The following is an 18429-nucleotide window of genomic DNA, read 5'->3' as shown; positions in this document are numbered from 1 at the left end:
TGATTGATTTCGTGGTTTTATTTAATTCATGATTGAGCAATAAAGCTCCACCCGGGTTATGCAACACTATCTGCATCTGTGCTGTCCTTTACCCAGTAACCACAGCTCATTTCTCATCTAATGTGGACACTCAGAGGTCTTTCAGTGCATCTGTTTGCAGAGACAAACACATCATGTATGTGCGGACACTGCATTATGCAATGGCACATGTAAACACGCTGCATTTTACAGGACAGCTTCGTGTTTGCTCTAAAACACAAAAACCTATTGTTCCTACACTGTTTGACTTTGCTCTGTGGTCGAGGAGGTAAACACTAACCTGTCATCGCTGCTCATTGATCCCGTCTGTGTCTGCAGCTCTCTGATAAAGTGGACCGTGTGGTGGAGTGTCAGCTGCAGACCCACAATGACAAGATGGTGACTTTCAAGTTTGACCTGGATGGAGATAACCCTGAAGACATCGCCGCTGTCATGGTGAGTCACTACTAAAGACGCAGGCCCGACAATGATCTACAGGTTCTGTATTCTAGTGTGGACATAAAACACTGCAATCGGGTAAAAGATGTGGCTTTCTTTTGTTCCGGCTCAGTTATTTACTTTAGCTGTGAGTGGTATTGAATTTCTGTCAAAATTGGCATAGATCCAGATAAAATTGATCCTATCTTAGTGTATTTCTCTTATCTAGATGCATTGACATTTATTAACAGTGAAAGAAGTTCTGATAGTCTTTAAACACCCCAAGTAGTCAGCAAGTTCAAACTTCACCAAGGACAATGCATCTGTGTTCTATCATATACAAACTTTCAGGTAAAACTGCTATATTATGACCTGGTTTAATTACTGTTTTGTGAGAGAAATACAGTTTAAACTTCTATGGGTTCTTCCTAAACCCACAGGTCTTCCCCCTGTAGCAGAGGCAAAGATACAACATGAAAAAGGCCCATATTCCTCAAGTTCCCAGCCACTATGGAGACTAGTTTTCTCCTGTTAACTAAAAAGATGATTTTCTTTTCAAGAAAAAGTTAAAAATTGATATAGGAATAATAAAAATTCTGTTTCAAGGGCAATGGGTTCGATGAGCATGCAGACGAAAGTCAGAGTCTTTCAGTCCTTGGTCCTTCTGGTCTTACTCTACTCTTGTGAGGCCTAGATGTTGACTGATGGCCAGAGACATGGCCTTGACTCCTTTGTGACAACCTCTCTTTGGTGCATCTTTGAGTAATGTTGGCAAGACCGTGTGTCAAATGCTGATATGCTCAGGGAACTGCAGTCACATTTTTATGGCGCGCTTTCCCTGGCCTGATCTAGCTCACCGCATACTGGGTGCCCAGAACCAAGTGGGCTGGTCCAGAAGCCGTGTGTTGTCAAGGGAATATACCAAGAGAGATGGGGCACGGGCCTGGTGCAGGCCTGGAGGATGGCCTTCTGGAGGCCAGAGCGGTACAGGACCAAGGTTGACATGGCAAAGTGCTGACCTGACCTGACCTGAGTTTCTAAGGTGAATCAGGTCAACAAAATGGTATAACCAAGTGATAACTGAACACCCAAAAAAATCCAAGCAACCAGTTACATAACTCTGCAACTAACAAATACCAAAGAAAAATATGTTAAAAAGGGGAAAAATAGTGGCTGATTCATTTCACTAATTTATTTTTACAGATATTTGAAACACAGTTAATTTACAAAAAACAGTTAATATCTTCTATAAAACGTGTTACAGTTAACAGTTACCATTGGAAGAGAGTATCAGTGTTGATATTGCTGCTTCTCAATCAACCATTTCTCAACATTGCATTTAAAAAAATAATAGGATGCACCTCCTACATTTCCTCACAGATTTGAAAAACACAAAAGAATAAAGACATAGTGAAGAAACCCCTAAAGCTAGATAGATGCTAAATATTGGCCCCAGCAAGTCACTATGCAGAGCAATATGCTGCCAAAAGCAAGCACTTCACCAGGGTTGTCAAGCGCCAACTGCCCCTTCTTTCAGTTTTTCACATTACACCTGTAGAGGGAAGAACAATAGTCTCTAGCGCCATAGAGCCACACAGACATGTTATCACACCTACTCTACCACATGGCCATCACTGCCCAAACATCACCAACTTAAAGAAAATTACGAAACAAAGGGAAGCCTTAGACAGGGGAAGACCTCCATCACAGCCTGTTGAAGCATAAGGTTGACCCACAGTTCACACAGGGAACTGGCACACCTAATTAAACAGACAAAGAAAGAAAGAGCACAAAAACATCCAAAACAGCCAATCTGAGGCCAACAATAAACAAAACACATTGCAACCACATAAACAGGGGGATGGACTTAAGACCAGAAAACATTAGCTTGAATGGTCCAGGTCCAGGCACCCAACATGGTTTAGAAATACACCAATGCATATTGGCTTGCGCCCTCTTCAGGGTGTGACACGTTTGTGATGCTGCCCTCCCTCTCTTTCAAATTGCAACCACAGTCTTGAGTAAACAGTCAGTAAACAATGAAATCTTTTTTTTTATTTATCTTTGGGTTTTTGTGTCTTTATTCAATGGCTAGTCAAACAGAGAGAGAATAGGAGTGGGGCATTAAATGGCAGAAAGGAGCCACAGGTGAGGACAACAGCGTCTGTGCATGGAGCTAAGGGAAAGGACCATTTGGCCACCAGCACCCCAATGAGGCCATACCAGAGTAATGCATTAAAAAGAGCAGTCATTGTTTTCATTGAAGATTAATTTAAGCCTCCTACATTTTCTGAGGCAGAAGACGTTAGAGATGGATCTAGATCAATCCTTGACTCGCTTTTGACATTTCATGTGGCCTTCTTTTAATATCTTGACCCTACTGTTCAGTTCAGTGGTGACATATTCATGCCCTGCAGCCAAACAGAAAACTCATCATTGAATCTTTTCTGAAAATATGAAACATTTCACAGTGATTTGGGGTCAAATGTTCATGCAATATACAAGAAATCTATAGTTTTTCCTTCTGTTGAAGTTTGTGCACCCATAGAGTCTTAAGTTTTAATATTAATGCATGGACATGAGTCTTTATCTTTAAAAGATGTGAGGAATTAAAGGATTTCTTAAACCACTCAGTGGTTAACTATCAGGAACTAATCAGTTTTCCTCAGAGACTGAACCTTCTGGCACTTTGAAGGATTGCGCAGAAATAAATAAAGAAATGATCTCACTGTCAGCTGATAAGATAGCTCTATCTGAGCTGAACGTCCTCATGATACATTCTGCTTTCCAGTCAGCAGCATTTTTGTTTGTTGATCCTAAATCTGTAGGACAGTAAATCTGACTTCCAGAGGGTTTAGTGACGCAGGTAAGCATTGCCACCCGTCTTATTGTCTTTATATGAACACAGAGATAGCCACATGTACCACCCTGTTTCATGAGGCAGCACGTGCACTTAGACTTTCTGATTTCTGACTCTGGAAACACAGTGGGCTTTTGTTTATGTGGTTCTTCCACAGCAGGGGTACATAGCATCCAAACACCCCCCCGGTTCTCAGAGTGAGGTTTACAGTGAGCTGAATTATGCCACACTGGCAGGAAATGGTCACCACACCCTAACCACAATTACCAACAACACTCAGAAATGCATGAATATGCAAAACTCTACAGCTCTACTTATAAACGTTGGCACTGTGGATTTACAAGAGGAGATTTATGTCTTTTTTCCAAATAATAAGTGGTAAATGAGGACGGGTGGGTGTTTGTTTGGGTTGGTGGGTGGATTTCATAGACGGGCACTTCAGCTGAAAACAAGTACGACATGTCAGGAAATGTACAAACAAATATTTTCCCAACTTTTGTGTCCGTCAGTTTCTTTACACTGGTGAAAAAGTGTTAAATGTTTTATGACACATTTGACTTCACTGAAACCGTCTCCTCAGTACTTTCTGTACAGATGTCTGGAGTAAAGACACCCTGACTGATCGGCAGCTGATCCTTACCAGCTGATTTTTATCAAAAATACATGATTCGTTCAGTTCAGTTCAGTTCAGACGACTGTATTAATCCCCAAAGGGCAATTCAGTTCACAGTTTACCCTGCCTTACTGAAAAAATCTAAACAATAAGGGAACAAAAACAAACGAATGCAAAACATTCACAGCAGCATATAGACAACCACATTCACATGTCAGTGCCAACAGATCAGCAGGATCAGCAATAGATACAATAAATACAATGTAAAAGATGCATTAAGACACACCTGATAATAAGCATTAATGCTGCTAGTCATGATCACCACATCCTGGGGTTGAAACTTCAGTGTCTGTATGTGAGGTGTGGTGTAATTATAAAGGCCAGGCAACTAATATTCAGCAAATCAGTTTTGTAATTCAAACTCATAGAAGGGTTAGGGTTAGGCCTGGACTGTTGGCTTGAAAGCAATTCTTTCACCTCATCTATTTCTGCTGTGGTTCAGTCATCATCCACTAAGCATGGATGGATTAAACAGCCGTAGTAAACGCCCCAAATTTAGTAAAAAGTCCAGCTAGTGAAAAATATTAAATCAAGTTGAAACCCATGTTGGAATCAGAATATAAGAAAGTTAGCTAACTAAACTAACTGACATAATGGTGTATTGTTATTATTATGCTCAGTTTTGCTCAGACAACATGTACCGGTATCAGCCATAAAATAAAGTATGATCCCTAATCTAGAATATTCTAACCTACTGCTAGTTTCTACTAATCACTGATGTCATTATTGTCTCTTTTGTCTTCAAGGTGCATAATGAGTTCATCCTGCCGTCAGAGAAGGAGGGCTTCATCCACCGCATGGGCGACATTATCAAACGGGCCGAGTCTCTGATGGCCAAAGAGCAGCCGGTCCACCTGGGCGGACATCGACACCCCCAGCCCGCTTTCCACAATGGCGTTAACTCTTTGTCTTCTTCACAGGTTAGCGTGCTCTTCTTTCCTGTCATCAGCTGGGAACAAAGGAAGTACCCAACACTTTATTGTCCCGTCTGATCATCATAAATTACACCAGCTTCAGGGTGCCTCTTATCTCAGCCAGGACCATAAATCTGGTTTAAATGGAAAGCTGTACAGTAGAGCTGTCTGCGCTGGAAATAAAAATCTCAGTAGAGTGCTTTCCACACTGTCCACGTCCCTCCAGAGACTCCGCCTTAAAGACAGAAGGTTAAGTGTTCCTGTGCCACCTGAGGTAGAGCTTCCATTCAGGACATAATGTTACTAAAAGCCCTAATGTCATAAAGTCCCTGTGATTTGTGGAAACAGACTCCATGCCTCCAAATTGTTTCCAGTCCTTACACCATAATGAACTTTCCTGTATATGTGCCCACAATGAGCGGGTAAAATCATTCATGTGTGGGATTTATGAAGCCTCTCTGAATTAGGATTCTGTGAAACGAGTTCTGAGCAGTGCCACATTGTTCCAGATATGAGCTAATGCCTCATCAGACACTGTTTGTTTGCTGTAAGAGAAAGACGTTTCTGTTCTGTCAGCATATGTTCCTCTTCATAGAACACAAAGAACAAAATCTCCTTGTACCCGCGAGTGAAAGTTATCAAAGAAGCTCAGAAATGATGAAAATAAAAACCTGCGGCTTCATGTAAACAAAAGACAACTTAGAGCTGTAAACCTCTACCTTTGTTCTGCATGTTTCCGACCCCCTGGCTGCATTATTATCCTGAACCAGTGTGGGCAAATCTCTCCTGGCTTCTCTCCAGTAACTGATTAAAACAAGGCAGGGATCAGCTCCCACAAAACCATTATGGCTGTTCTTCCCAGCACTGAACAAACCCAGCTAGTTAAGCCAAGATGAAAAACCACAAGACCCGAGACTCATCTGTTCATCTTTACTTTAGCTCATAATAATCTGAAGTTGGGTGCTACTCTGAGTTTTTCCCATAATAGACATGAATATTGTTTGAATCCCTGGAAAGACGTGCTTGTCTAGATGTTTTTAACCCATAATTTCAAGAAGAAAAGAACCAAAACAACTTCAAATGTTGTCAAATTGTGTCCATGTAGAGGCCGCTAAGAACAGTACTTTGTCAAATTATGCACATTTAGAAGGCACCAACAAAAAGGGGAATAGTCAAATTTTGCCCATAAGAGGGAACCAAATCAGGCCTTTTGCTCACTGAGAGGACTCCAAAGAGGGCACTTTGTCAAATGATACTTACTTAGAGGGCACTAGAGAGAGCATTTTTGTAAAATTAACTCCATTAAGAGGGTATACTAAAAAAGGGGAAATGCTCAAAATATTGCCACTTAGAGGGAACCTACTAGGACACTTTGCACCATATGGACAATAAGTCAAATCTTTCACATTAAGAATGCTCCAAAGAGGACACTTGGTCTTTGCCTGCCAAGAAAGTCTTTTATCAAAATTTTTCCACACTGAGATTACCAAAAAGAGGGCACTTTGTTAAATTGTCCCTGTTTAGAGGGCACCAAAAAAGGGGAATATTCAAATTTACCCTAAAAAGAGGGAACCAAACAGGGGATTTTATCAAATGTTGCCCATATTGAGGGCACCATATGGGCACTTGATCAAATTATGTCCACTAAGAGGTAACCAAAGAAAAAATTTTGCCCATTAAGAAGGTATTTTATCAATTTTTGTCGCCATTGAGGGCACCAAAAAGGGGACACTTTATCAGTTTGTGCTCACTAAGAGAAGGAAGCTAAACACAGTGCATTTAAATTACCTTGTTTGTACAGAATGCTTTCATTCTTTATTTTCCCAGGTCAGTTCAGCTATACAGTATATTAAATCTAGTCACTTGCATAGAGACCTATTGAGGTGAAACTTGTGAAAAAAAAAGACAGGGCTGTGACAGCAGGGAGATAACAGCCAACAGGCAACACCCACGTGCCTATTATAGACATAATGGGATGAACCAGAGTAGACACGCACCCAGTTTGAAGCAGGCGTTATGCATGAGCAAGATCATATCTATCATGAGTTAAAGCTAAGCCAAGTTCTAAGCAAAAAGCAAAATATAAAAACACTCAAGAGCACTCTTATGCATTTTAGTATTGATATCAAGGGGTAAAATTATTAACTTTGCACTTGCAGAACTCAAATATGCAATATTAAGAAACACAAAAATGTTTTATTTTTAAAACCATATGTGAAAGGATCTTTTCAAGGGCTTTTTGCCTTCATTAGACAGGACAGCCAAAGAGAAACCGGAAACAGGTGAAAGAGAGTGGGGGGAGAGATGCACGAAACAACTTTGAGATAGGGAATCAATCCTGCAACCAGTGCCCTCAATTATATTCTTATGCATTTTTTTTTATCAGTTTTATATTATTAAACAATGTGCACAAATGCAAATACATGCACAGACATGTTTGTAGGTTTTGTTTTTTTTTTTTTTATATCCACTTCTGGTGCTCAATACTTAATTTAATTGTAATTTTTCTGTTTCATATCGAGCAAACTGCAGTATCATTAGAGCTGAGTGTTATACATGGAGCCCAGTGTAAGGGTTTTTTTAATAGTCTATTTTAATTTGGATATTACTGATGTCTTGCTACTTCTCTTCTCAATCCTGTGTGCTGTCTGTGTTTGCACACAGCCCTGCAGTCTCATGCCCTTAGATGAGGGCATTTCTATATGTTTTTTGGAAAAACAGATGCATAAGCTTCATGCTAACAAGCATATGGCATCCATCAGTTTAAGAACACAGGTGTGAACATTCCAGTACTCTAAGAGCATGTCATAAATCCAATGTAGGTGTCTTTTTAGGAACAATTTCAAGAAAAATCTTAAGAAAGTATTGATGAATAAGGTCCACTAATCCCCTGGGGACCATGAATGTCAGTAAAATTTTAACTGAATCTCTGTAAACATTGTTAAAAATAATACTCCACAATTAGCTTAACATCCCTTGGGATGAATACAGCAGCCACTTGTTCTTATTATGAGACTAAATGGCCTTCTGTTAAATGTACAAAGACATTATAATAGCCTTATTAACTGGTCGATAACTTTGGATTTATTGTGGAAACAGCTCTTCATAAATCACCAGTGAATACTTTATGGCTGTGTTAGTCTAACTTTATTGTCCACTTAGTGCACAAATACTGCACTGACTAGCAGTTCTTGTATACCTGGGGTGAGGCCTCAGGGTCACCTACATCCAGTGTTATAGCTCGTCACTTAAAGGGTCATCCTGTGTATATCTGTCATGTTAAAGTCAGTTTACAAGAGACGCAAGCTGTAACAGGCAGCTGTGTAATATCATCTTAGTCTGCGTCAGTTTTGTTCCTTCTGTTTCTTATCACAGTGACAGTGTAGTATTGTGATCACAGCTTGCTTTTACAGCTCTGCCTACCTTCAAATGCTGCTGAAATCTGTTAAGTCAACCAGAACTGAATGTTAGCATGGTTAGAAGACCACTTTAACTCAAATAAGCATGCTTTTCATCCAAAGAAATGGAAATTGAGTATCTCTAAATGTGTTTTCTTACAGCCCAATCTGCACAGTCACACCCTGCCTCGCACCAGCTCCTCCTCATCACTCCCTGGTAAGTCCCCCATCATGCCTGATGAACTTAATTCTCCCATTAGAAGGATATTTTTTGCTTGAAGAGATTAAACGTGATGTTTTTAAGTGAATGAATGGCTCTTATAAATGTTAGAAACTCACAAAGTCACATTTAGAGTGTGCCAGCTGCATAAAGACTGCTATTCATCCCTGCATGTTACATTAACCTGCATCTGCTTGTTACATCTTTTTCAGTCATTGCATGTGTGTATTGACATTTGCACGTGCTTCCACTCATGTATGTGTGTCTTGTTGTAGACTTTGGAGCTCTTAACCCAAACGTAGCTGCACGTGGCTCCCAGCAGTTCCCTAATGGAGACGTCTTCAGTTCAGACGTTACATCACCTGGGCGACCTCTAATACGCTCACAGTCTTTCCACAACGCCCCAGGTAAAAGCCCTACGCTTCCTTCCTCCTGGTTCCTATGCAAAGAGACCAAGCATTGTTTACTGTTTGAGCTCGGTGAAAAATTGTTACAGACCTTTGGCAAAGAATAAGTGGGAGTGAAGCTCTGCTACCTCATAAACTCCCACCCCTCCTCTTCTCAAAAGTCCTTCTCGGTATTGTACAGACATTCGAATGGCGCCATTCGCCATCCCCACACCTCAAAGCCTTCATCTGTGTCTGCTCTGCAGCCAGGCCTCTTGGGTAATTACCTCACCTGAAGGCTGCTTTCTAGCTTTTAGTGAGCCGTGAATGCTGTCACTGTAAAGCATGGGCTGCTCTCCGGTTCTGCGATAGGCGGCAACATCTGTTTGCCAGCACAAACTCCTACTGAATTTCCGAGAAAGCCTCCCACCCCCTCCTCGAAAGCCTTCCCTCCCCACAGAGAAGGTGTTTGAAGTCGATTAGGTCTACACGTATCTACCAAATTCCCCTTGTTCCAGCCTCATCAGCCATCTGAACATCCCCATCCCCACATGGCTTGTGTCCCCTCACTGCTGGAAGCCCACCACACGATCGCTTTCGCAATGCTCCTTGGCCACCTGCCCTCCTTGTAGAGCGTTTCCAAACCTATGTTTCCGTCAGCATGGAAAAACTAGAGCCTGTTTTGCATCATCAGCAACAGGAGGCGTGGTTTTTAACTGTGGAGCCATTGTTGAGGTAAATGTCAAATCAATGGATGTGGATAAGACGTTGGCATCCCTCAACTTTCCCCCAAAGGCAGTAATGAAGAAATCCAGACTGCTTTAATCTCACAATCAAGCCCAAAACATTGTGTAAACAAACACGTGAATTCCATTTAAACTCCTCATAAATGCTACACAAAAAATCCTCAATTGCTCCGATGATGCTAAATCATTCACAGCCATATGTGCAACTGTTCCAGTGCATTTAAAGTCAAATGCTACCTTTAACAAAACATCTTTATTCAACTTAAAAATCAATAATTTCTAAGTACGGGAAAGATTGTGCACCAGATGACATAAGTATTGGCTGGGGGCAGGAGCAAGAATCGTCCAGAACCTGAGGAGAGAGGAAGAAAGAATGATCTTATTTCTAAATGGAAACCTTTGTGTAATATTCCAATAAAATGCTGCGGTAAGGTTTGGGAGTAGAAACACTTCTTATAGACTTAAGACCTCAACAGCATCATGAAAGCACAATGTGTTTCTATTAAGGATGTGCATTTTAATTCAACAAAGCAGTTAAGCCTGTCAGCATTAATGCATTAGTTGTGATTATTTAAGGTCCATTAATAGAGCAATGTTGTGTTTTAAATTGTGATTAATCGTAACATCTCCCTGCAGCCGCAGTGATGTAAAATAAGCCTTGATCTCCTTTCAGTCCACAACAAGTTCCTTTTCTGTGGTTAAGCTCATGCCATAATCTTTGATCTACCACAGTTTTTTATTTTTTCATAAACTAAAAGCAGGTCTATATCCAAACAGGAAGGACATTATCCTTAAGTTTAACAGAGTGCAAAAATCAAACAAAAACTGTTGTTAGATGCAAAATGGCTTAATTTGAAGATGAAACAAAAAGGAGAGAAGATCTGTGATCAACAATAGATATTCTGAGATTCATCACCATTAAAAATTGTAATCATTTGACTGCCCTGGAAACAATTACAATGTGCCACCCTTGAAAGTTGGTGCCGGAATTACCCATTAGTTTAAAGGCATCACTACCACTGTTACATTTTGCCATCAGTTATTATATACAAAGTATAATATAGCAAACTTGCATTATCTGATGCTGGTGGCTTTCTCCCCTTGCTCTTCTGCCCCGATGTAAACAAGCACAGTGAACATCGAGATTCAAGTGCACTGAGGACTATGTGGGAGCCTGCTCTACCAGCTAAGCTAGACCAGTGTCCATTTTACTCTAAATTTTAAGATTTGCCAAATTGATATCACACTGTATCAAAAAAGAGACTCGAAAGAAGTGACGGAGTACATAAAGTCATTTAGAAATTGTTTGCATTGGTAGCAAATCAAGTAATGAGTGGTACTTCTCCTATTTGGGTTCATATAATCAGACCGCTTTCTTAAGCAGTGGAGTTTGCCTCTCCTGGCCTTTATAAAGAACCCAGTTGTACAGCATTCTAACCAAGCAGTAATATCCAGTAATAAAAATTTAAGCCGATGTGGAAGGCAAAAAATTGCAGTTCCTCAAGTGTCCACTTGAGGCTGGTTCCAAAAGCAAAGGAATGTCCATTAGGTTCGATATTAAAATGCTCATTTTCACAGGAGAAATAAACATGTTTACAGCCTGTTTCAACAAACAAGTTTATCATCTACAGCTGATTTCTTTATTGGAAAAAAAACTGTACAAGGTTTTCATCTATAGCCTGCCATTTTTGATTATTTGGCGGGTAATAGAAATGTAAAATTAGGCAACATTACAGACAGGGAAACATTATAGTGCTTGTGTGCCTGGAAGCTAGGGTTCACTGTAGCTAAATCCTGTCACTGCCCTTAAGCCAATGACATTGTCTTATGTTTCTAGGTTTATAATTTCCCATCTGATTAAACTCAAAATATAACTCCATTGAGTCAACTAGTCTGAAGTCAACTAAAAATACATTCTAATCTTGTGTATCCCTGTTCCAAACTATTTCCTGTGTGTTACATCCAATAACTACTGATGATCTAGTTGAGTTTCTATCAGCAACCAAGATACGCACTGAGCATGACGCAACATCACCTCTTTACCTGCTTCTCAAATAAGCCAAAAAAAGTTGAATTCAGCTTTTCCAAAATGGCAACCACCATTGTTGGGCTTCATAAAACCTACTTAAGAACCAATGAGTGATGTCACTGAGATAATGTCCATGCTTTATCCGGTCTATGACCTCCATAATAGCATCACTTTACAAACCAATGACTTAAAAACAGTCTAAGCTCTTCCTACAAAGTGAAACTGTCTTTTATCTTTGTCTTTCAGGTTCCCCGCTCCACTATCAGCACCACCACAACCCTGCGTCCCTTCTGCCCCACCACCAGCACTACCACCTCCCCTTCATGGGCCACAGTCACTTCCCATTCCCGTACCCCGGTTCTCCAGGCTCCCCTAAACCCGCCCCCCACCCCCCTCTCACACGTGTCGCCAGTAACCCCACCTTCCCCTCCGTCCCCTCACCTGCACCTGGTTCTCCAAGTCCCCTAAACGAGACCCCAAGTCCTGTCAGCAATGAGGGAGTCACCATGTCCCCACCTGCCCCCCAGCACCCCAACATGTGGCCCCCCCACACGCAGCCGCTGTTTTCCTTAGCCAATGTCATCTCAATGGCGATGAGCATGGCACAGTCCTTCATCCCTCCTGCCGGTCTGCCCGCTCAGGGGATGCCCTCCTTCCAAAGTTTCCACCCTCAGCTGCCCAGTCACCTCCCCCCACCGTCAGGCTACCCCCCCGTCTACCCCCCACACTACCAGACCTCACCAGTAGAGGCTGCATACCCCACAGCAGGTGTCCCAACACAGAACACCTACCACAGCCCTGAGAGTATGCCTCACATTAATGGGTCCTGTCATCCAGGCTGGCTGCATCCGATTTCTCCTCCCTCCATGCCCTCCACACCTCCCCCGCTTCCTCAGGAGCCTCTGCAGCAAGTTGGGCTCTCCAGTCCCACCGGTCTGACCCAGGATGATGGGGTTCAGGGTTATTTGGCCCCTTTCTCAGCACAGGTTCAAGCTCAGGTTGAACCCAAATCAGAAATGTCCAGTTCAAACTCCTCATCTGATCTTTCCCCGTCCCCTCCAGAGAGTCCAGAAAGCACTGTAAGCATTCTTTGGTTACCTTTTTGTATTCATCTCTCGTTTTTAAAATATGCCTTAAAAAGTATGTCTGCAAACAAAAAAGTGCTGAGTTTGTTTTGGCAATTGACTGAATACAACAGATTAGAGACTAGCAAATAATTTCATTTGTTTTTCAGGCAAAAATGCAAAATCTCAGCCAGTTCTGCATCTTGAATGTGATCAATTTCCCATTTTCCATTTTTCCAGTCATGCCAACTTATATTGTTAAGTTTTCTTACTCTGTTAGGGTAAAACCTTTTATGTTTCAACAAAAGCGTTGTACCTTTTCTCCTACTCCAAAGACATATGATAAAAATGTTCAAGTTAGTTTCTTAGCAGTATGAGTTCAGCTATAGTTCCATTATTTGGCTTCTTTTTCTGTTAGATTTATCATAATGCACTGATGAAGTCAATACATAATTTTATGTGAGAACAACTTCTGATCTTTTGTGATGCTTATGCAAAAAAAATGTTCTTCTTCACAGTTATCATCCTTGAGCTCTCAAATTCATCCTCCTCTACCTGAGATGAACACCAGTACCCCGAAACCAAAAGCCTCTTCTGCTGAATGTGGTAAGATTAACTGCAGTTGTTTATCTCTAATCAAACAAGACTAACAAAACAAAGATAAAAACTGGTACACAAGTATGGAAGCCCTGCGAGGACATCAACCATGCATGTTTTTTACTGAGATCTCAACTTATTGATCATGCTTTAATAGGAAAAAGAACAGTTTACTGTAATAAAGAGTTCATTTCAAGGGTTTTGTGTAGATCTAGAGAAATTAACTGATTGCAAAGGCAAAATAAGCACTGCAACCCAAAGACAGTGAGATAAGTAACTGAAGATCTGAAGAAGAAACAACCAACACTTAGTGAAATGTATGTTGCATGTCCACACAGGGCCTCCGTAGTTGAGGCATTAGCTTCAGTGGCAGCAGTCACATGAAAGTATCAACAAGGTTACACATACAAAAGAGTAACCATCAAACTAGGAGAACAGAAGAAGTGTAGCGATCATCGTTTACAGGATGTAGAGCTTATAGGAAGTACAACGAGGAATTCTGTTTATGTGTTTATGTGGCTGAAGCTGTTTTCTCCTCCGTCACTGGACCACAAACACCTAATATGGTGTAAGTCACTAACCAGGAACTGAGAGAACTGGAAAATGACATAACTGTGTAGTGTTTATTTTTCTATCCACACATACACGCTTGTAGTCCACACAAACATTCATCAGCAGCCAAATATTGTTAGTTTTTCTCCCACTGCTCCATTTTATGATGTTTTCGCTCCAAATGCAGTCTGATGTCTCCGATTCAGCCAATTTACCGTCCAGCTTGTTTTTCACTGCCCTCACTATTTCTCTGCTCTGTCTCCTTGGTGACATTATCACCCATTAACGGTGCCTCAGGGGTCGTTGCGTAACCGAGTCTGGATGTAATGTTCCATTCAAAACCAACACAAACGTAGGTGTGATGGCGGCCCTTCCCACCGGTAACGACCAATCAGGGAGCCGCCGCGCTCGTTACCGGCCTCTCCTCCCACATCCACACCTGTCAGTGTTTAGAGCCCACAGTCAACAGAGTGCCTCTGTTTCAGTGGGCTCTGACCCAGACACTGTCTGTGTTTGCTGTTAGAAGGACACGCAGTGGGAGGACTGAGGCACTACAGGCTTCAGAGAACTTCATCTGTGTTATTTACTCTGTTTTATCTAGACTTCATCTTAACAAGGTTTATTTTCTAGAGAGTAGTCATAAGAAAAGTAGTGGGCAGATAAAATGATAAAAATACCAACGTAGTGGGACTAAAATGACGAATGAAAAGTGGCCATCTAAAATACAAAGAACAGGAAAAAACTTTCTCTCCAGCTCTTTTAAAAGTTAATTGAACTGTAAATAGGAAAAGAGAATTTTCCAAAATATTCTGAATGGATTTATGAATAAATTGTACTTCTTGAAGGTTTTGCACATGGATAATAATGATCACTGATTGAAGAATACAGTTTTTAAGGCATATGAAGGATGAAACTTTTTTAAATCTCAGCTCTCTACAAAAGATGACATCTAAAATGAGAAGTTTATTAAAGAAAGCATCCACACATCATCATTTACACTGTAAAATTCTACTTTAATCCTTTTTAATAACTACTGAGTGTAAATCTGATTTTGATTGTCCAGTAGTATTTTCTGAAGTTGGGCCACTAGATGGTGCTAAGGGGGTCGTGAGTACTCAGAGGGAGAGGATGAAATTAAAAAAGGAAAATCCTGGCTCTTGTACAAATGCACTTGATGACCCTTGCTTTATATCAACATCTACAGGTATATTTTATTTTTCCATTTTAAAATCTTTTGTCCTAAAACACACTTCTCACTTCTACAAGCACTAACTTAGAAAAAGTGGAGATCCTGTCTAAAATGCGAATAAAACCAGAATACAGAGATTTACGGATCCTTCTCATTGTTATATTCAGTTCAATACAGCGTGGCGATAAAGACAAGATATTTAATGTTCAAATTTATACAGATTTTATTCATTTCTTTAAATTGTACACATAATTTTGAGAAATGTGTTGCAGGTATCAAATCCAGCAACCTTGTATCTCCTTTTGTCATTATTCTTTTTTTTTTTTTTTTTTTTTTCATAAATCTACGCTATTGGTCACCGTCTACATCTACCAGTGGGCTTCGAAAAATGTCCAAGCTTTAGAAAGTGTCTGGCAAGATGCCAGAGGTGTGTTATATTTACTAAAATACAATTAAGTCTAAAATAAACAACTGAAAAGCATCTTGCTATGAATTAAAAAGAAATAAGGGAACAGTAAAAAGTGAAATGCTTGATAACAGAAGTTGCAGATGACTTTCACTTGATAAGACATTAAGGAGCAGAGGTGGAATATTTCACATCACTATGGTTGCAGGGAGATGCTGATGTGGGTTAACTAAAGTGGGCTGAACATACACAACACAGGGTTATAAAGCATGCGATCAATATGATTAGAATCAAAATGGATACAGTTATTATGCACCCTAGTTGCATTGTGATGAATGCATTATTTCAGACTAATCTCATCAAAACATTCAAGATTCTTTTCTTTGAACTGCATTCAACTGAGTAAGTGTTGAAAGTTATTTTAAAATCACTTTATCACTCATATTTAAGAATGCCCCAACTTTTAGTTTTTGTTTTTTTTACCTGGGCATCTACAGCTCATCGGTATATGCCAACATACTTAAAATAATATGATGAATGACTAAAAGGACACAAGTCTTTATAAAACTAATTGTTTACCCCTACATAAAAAAGGGATACGCAGCTGTCAACATGTTAAGTTCAAGGTTCTTTTTTATTAAATTAAAAGGTAAAATCAACAAGATGCATTGGGATAAAGCTAACATTCTACATCTCCATGGCTGCTGTGAGATTCATTTAGTAATAGAATTAAAAGAAAAATCTCTGAAACAATTAAAAAGTATGTGACTCCAGTTAACAACTCCATCACCATTATCAGTTACTATCACAGCTATACCATTAACGCTGCGTTCATACTGACAGAATGCTATTTTAGGAAACACAACACAATGAAAACAGTGAGACTCATTATACAGTTGCTAAGAAACACATAATTAGATTATACTCAAAGCCTGGCAATCAGGAGAGACTGAAGCTTTGTTCTAGTGATCAATCACTGCTGATCAGATTAGAGAAAAATCAGTATCAGTTAGCCAATGATTGACTGTCACTTATATAAATACACTGTCCAGATGCTACCATGTCTTATTCACGGAAGCTAGAAGTAAGTAGAGAGGCACACAGCTTTAAAAAAAGAGATGTTTATCAGTGTGTCGAGTTTCTTTTGTAAAAGATGTGCATTTCTCTTAAAAAGATGAGGGAACTCGAAAGGTTTAAATGTTGTTTTATGGACAAAAAAGTCCTTTTTTTCTTACAATCAAAGTCACAATTAACACAGAAAATATCATGTAACCTGAGTTGAGTTTTTGAGTTCTATACATTTAGTTGCCTCACAATAATTAATATTTTATTTTCAAGGAAGCTGAGCAAGAAAACAAGGGTTCTAAAAGTCTGCAGCGTTTTTCAGAAAGATAAAAGTGAGTATTAAATTTGTTTTAACACTGGTTCTCTATATTTTTACAGAAGTCCAGCCGGCTCCGGTCACCGTCGGGCGATTCAAAGTCTCGCCCAGCATGGACATCCCCACGCCGGCTGCAACAAACACTGTTGCGCCTCCTGCACCCCAGCCAGCAGAGAGCAGCAGCACCCAATCAGAAAGCAGCACCGAGGAGCAGGGCGAGTCAGAGACGAGCATGGGCACCTCCCTCACCATGTCCCCTCCTCACCCGCTCCCCCACAGAGCACTGCTGGGGATCAAACAGGAGGTGGACAGCCAGGTGGGATGGACCGGAAGCCAGGAGAAACAACAGGATAGAGAGGAAGAAGAGGAAGAGGAGGAGGAAGAAGAGGATGAGGAGGAGGAAGAAGAGGGGGAGGAAGAGGTTTTAGGGGAGCGACAGAGGATGAGGAGGAGGACGAGGAGGAGGGCGTACAGTCTGAGTCTGATGGGGACGTCGGCGGACAGCGGGCTCTCTGTGACGGCTGCAGAGATGGAAGGGAGGCTGTGGGACGGAGCGGCAGGGAGTCCGCAGTACAGCAACGCCCTTCATCACCTGTGGATGATGACGTACAACAGAAACACGCCCTACCTGAGCAGCGACGACTCAGACAGTGATGATGAGGACATGATGGAAGAGCTTCAGGAGCTCAGAGAGAAGTAAGTGGCACCCCAAAAGACGCCCAAAACGTTAGTCAGTGAGGCAGTAAATGATGTGTTTACAGAGAGGGAATAACAACACAGCTACAGGGATAGAATTAGAGAAAAGTGGCCACTAAAGCCTTCAAAACTGGCGCCCACAAGTCAACTGTGCTGACCAATGGGCAACAAGAAGCCAAAACTTCACCTGGGTTGTCAAGTGGGTAACCTCCATTGCTGGTTCAGTTAGTCCCATTACACCACCAGAGGGGTGAATAGTGACCTCCAGTGCCCACCCCCTCCATGCCAATCTACCTGTCGTATAACAGATAGATTAAAAAAAAAAAAATGAAAAAAAAAAAAAAAAATGAAAAAACAACAGTGTCATCCAAAACTTTTTTAAAATATATATTTTTCATTTTCTATTTTTAAATTATTTTTTGTTGTCTGAAATGTGTAATTTTGTTTAATTTTATGTAGAATAATTTGAAATTTCAATTCAAATTGATGTTTAAATTTTTTTGTTTATCTGTCTTTTTTTAATTTAAAATTAAATATATTTTCAAATTTAATACAATTTGATTTGATCTTACTCAGATTAAAACTTTGAATTACAACTTTTTATTTCTCTTCTACATTTTTTTATTAAATTATTTTACTTTTTCAAAACTTGAATTTTACAAAATTGTTTTACTAAGAATGTCACACTAACATGAACAGATTTTATTAATTTCAGACTGCTTTTGTGATCTTTGGTGAAGTTTCTGGTCTTACTGTTGAAACTTAAACATCATAGAGCTTCTATAATTTTCAGTCCAAACAATTTATTTTTGGCAAATGTAAAGTTTTTAAACAAAAGCCTCTTCTCTATCACCACAAAAAT

At 40.3% G+C, this 18429-nt stretch overlaps 1 protein-coding gene across 3 annotated transcripts in view; it reads left to right on the top strand.

The window, feature by feature from the left end:
* The window catches only part of wnk4a (WNK lysine deficient protein kinase 4a), an 84919-nt gene that overhangs the window by 62142 nt on the left and 4348 nt on the right, over positions 1–18429 (top strand). For 2 of the 3 annotated variants that reach the window (XM_041815642.1, XM_041815643.1), the window contains 7 exons: positions 358–474; positions 4736–4909; positions 8464–8518; positions 8797–8928; positions 11929–12761; positions 13265–13352; positions 16934–17567. In XM_041815642.1, coding sequence (XP_041671576.1) covers positions 358–474; positions 4736–4909; positions 8464–8518; positions 8797–8928; positions 11929–12761; positions 13265–13352; positions 16934–17567 — 2033 coding nt within the window. The remainder of the gene's footprint in view (positions 1–357; positions 475–4735; positions 4910–8463; positions 8519–8796; positions 8929–11928; positions 12762–13264; positions 13353–16933; positions 17568–18429) is intronic. The other variant, XM_041815644.1, reaches the window with a different exon arrangement.

This window comes from Cheilinus undulatus, linkage group 20 (assembly GCF_018320785.1).
Source record: "Cheilinus undulatus linkage group 20, ASM1832078v1, whole genome shotgun sequence".
NCBI classification, from domain to species: Eukaryota; Metazoa; Chordata; class Actinopteri; order Labriformes; family Labridae; genus Cheilinus; species Cheilinus undulatus.
The sequence above is the reverse complement of the archived record's forward strand: the minus strand, read 5'-3'. Positions and strand labels throughout refer to the sequence as shown.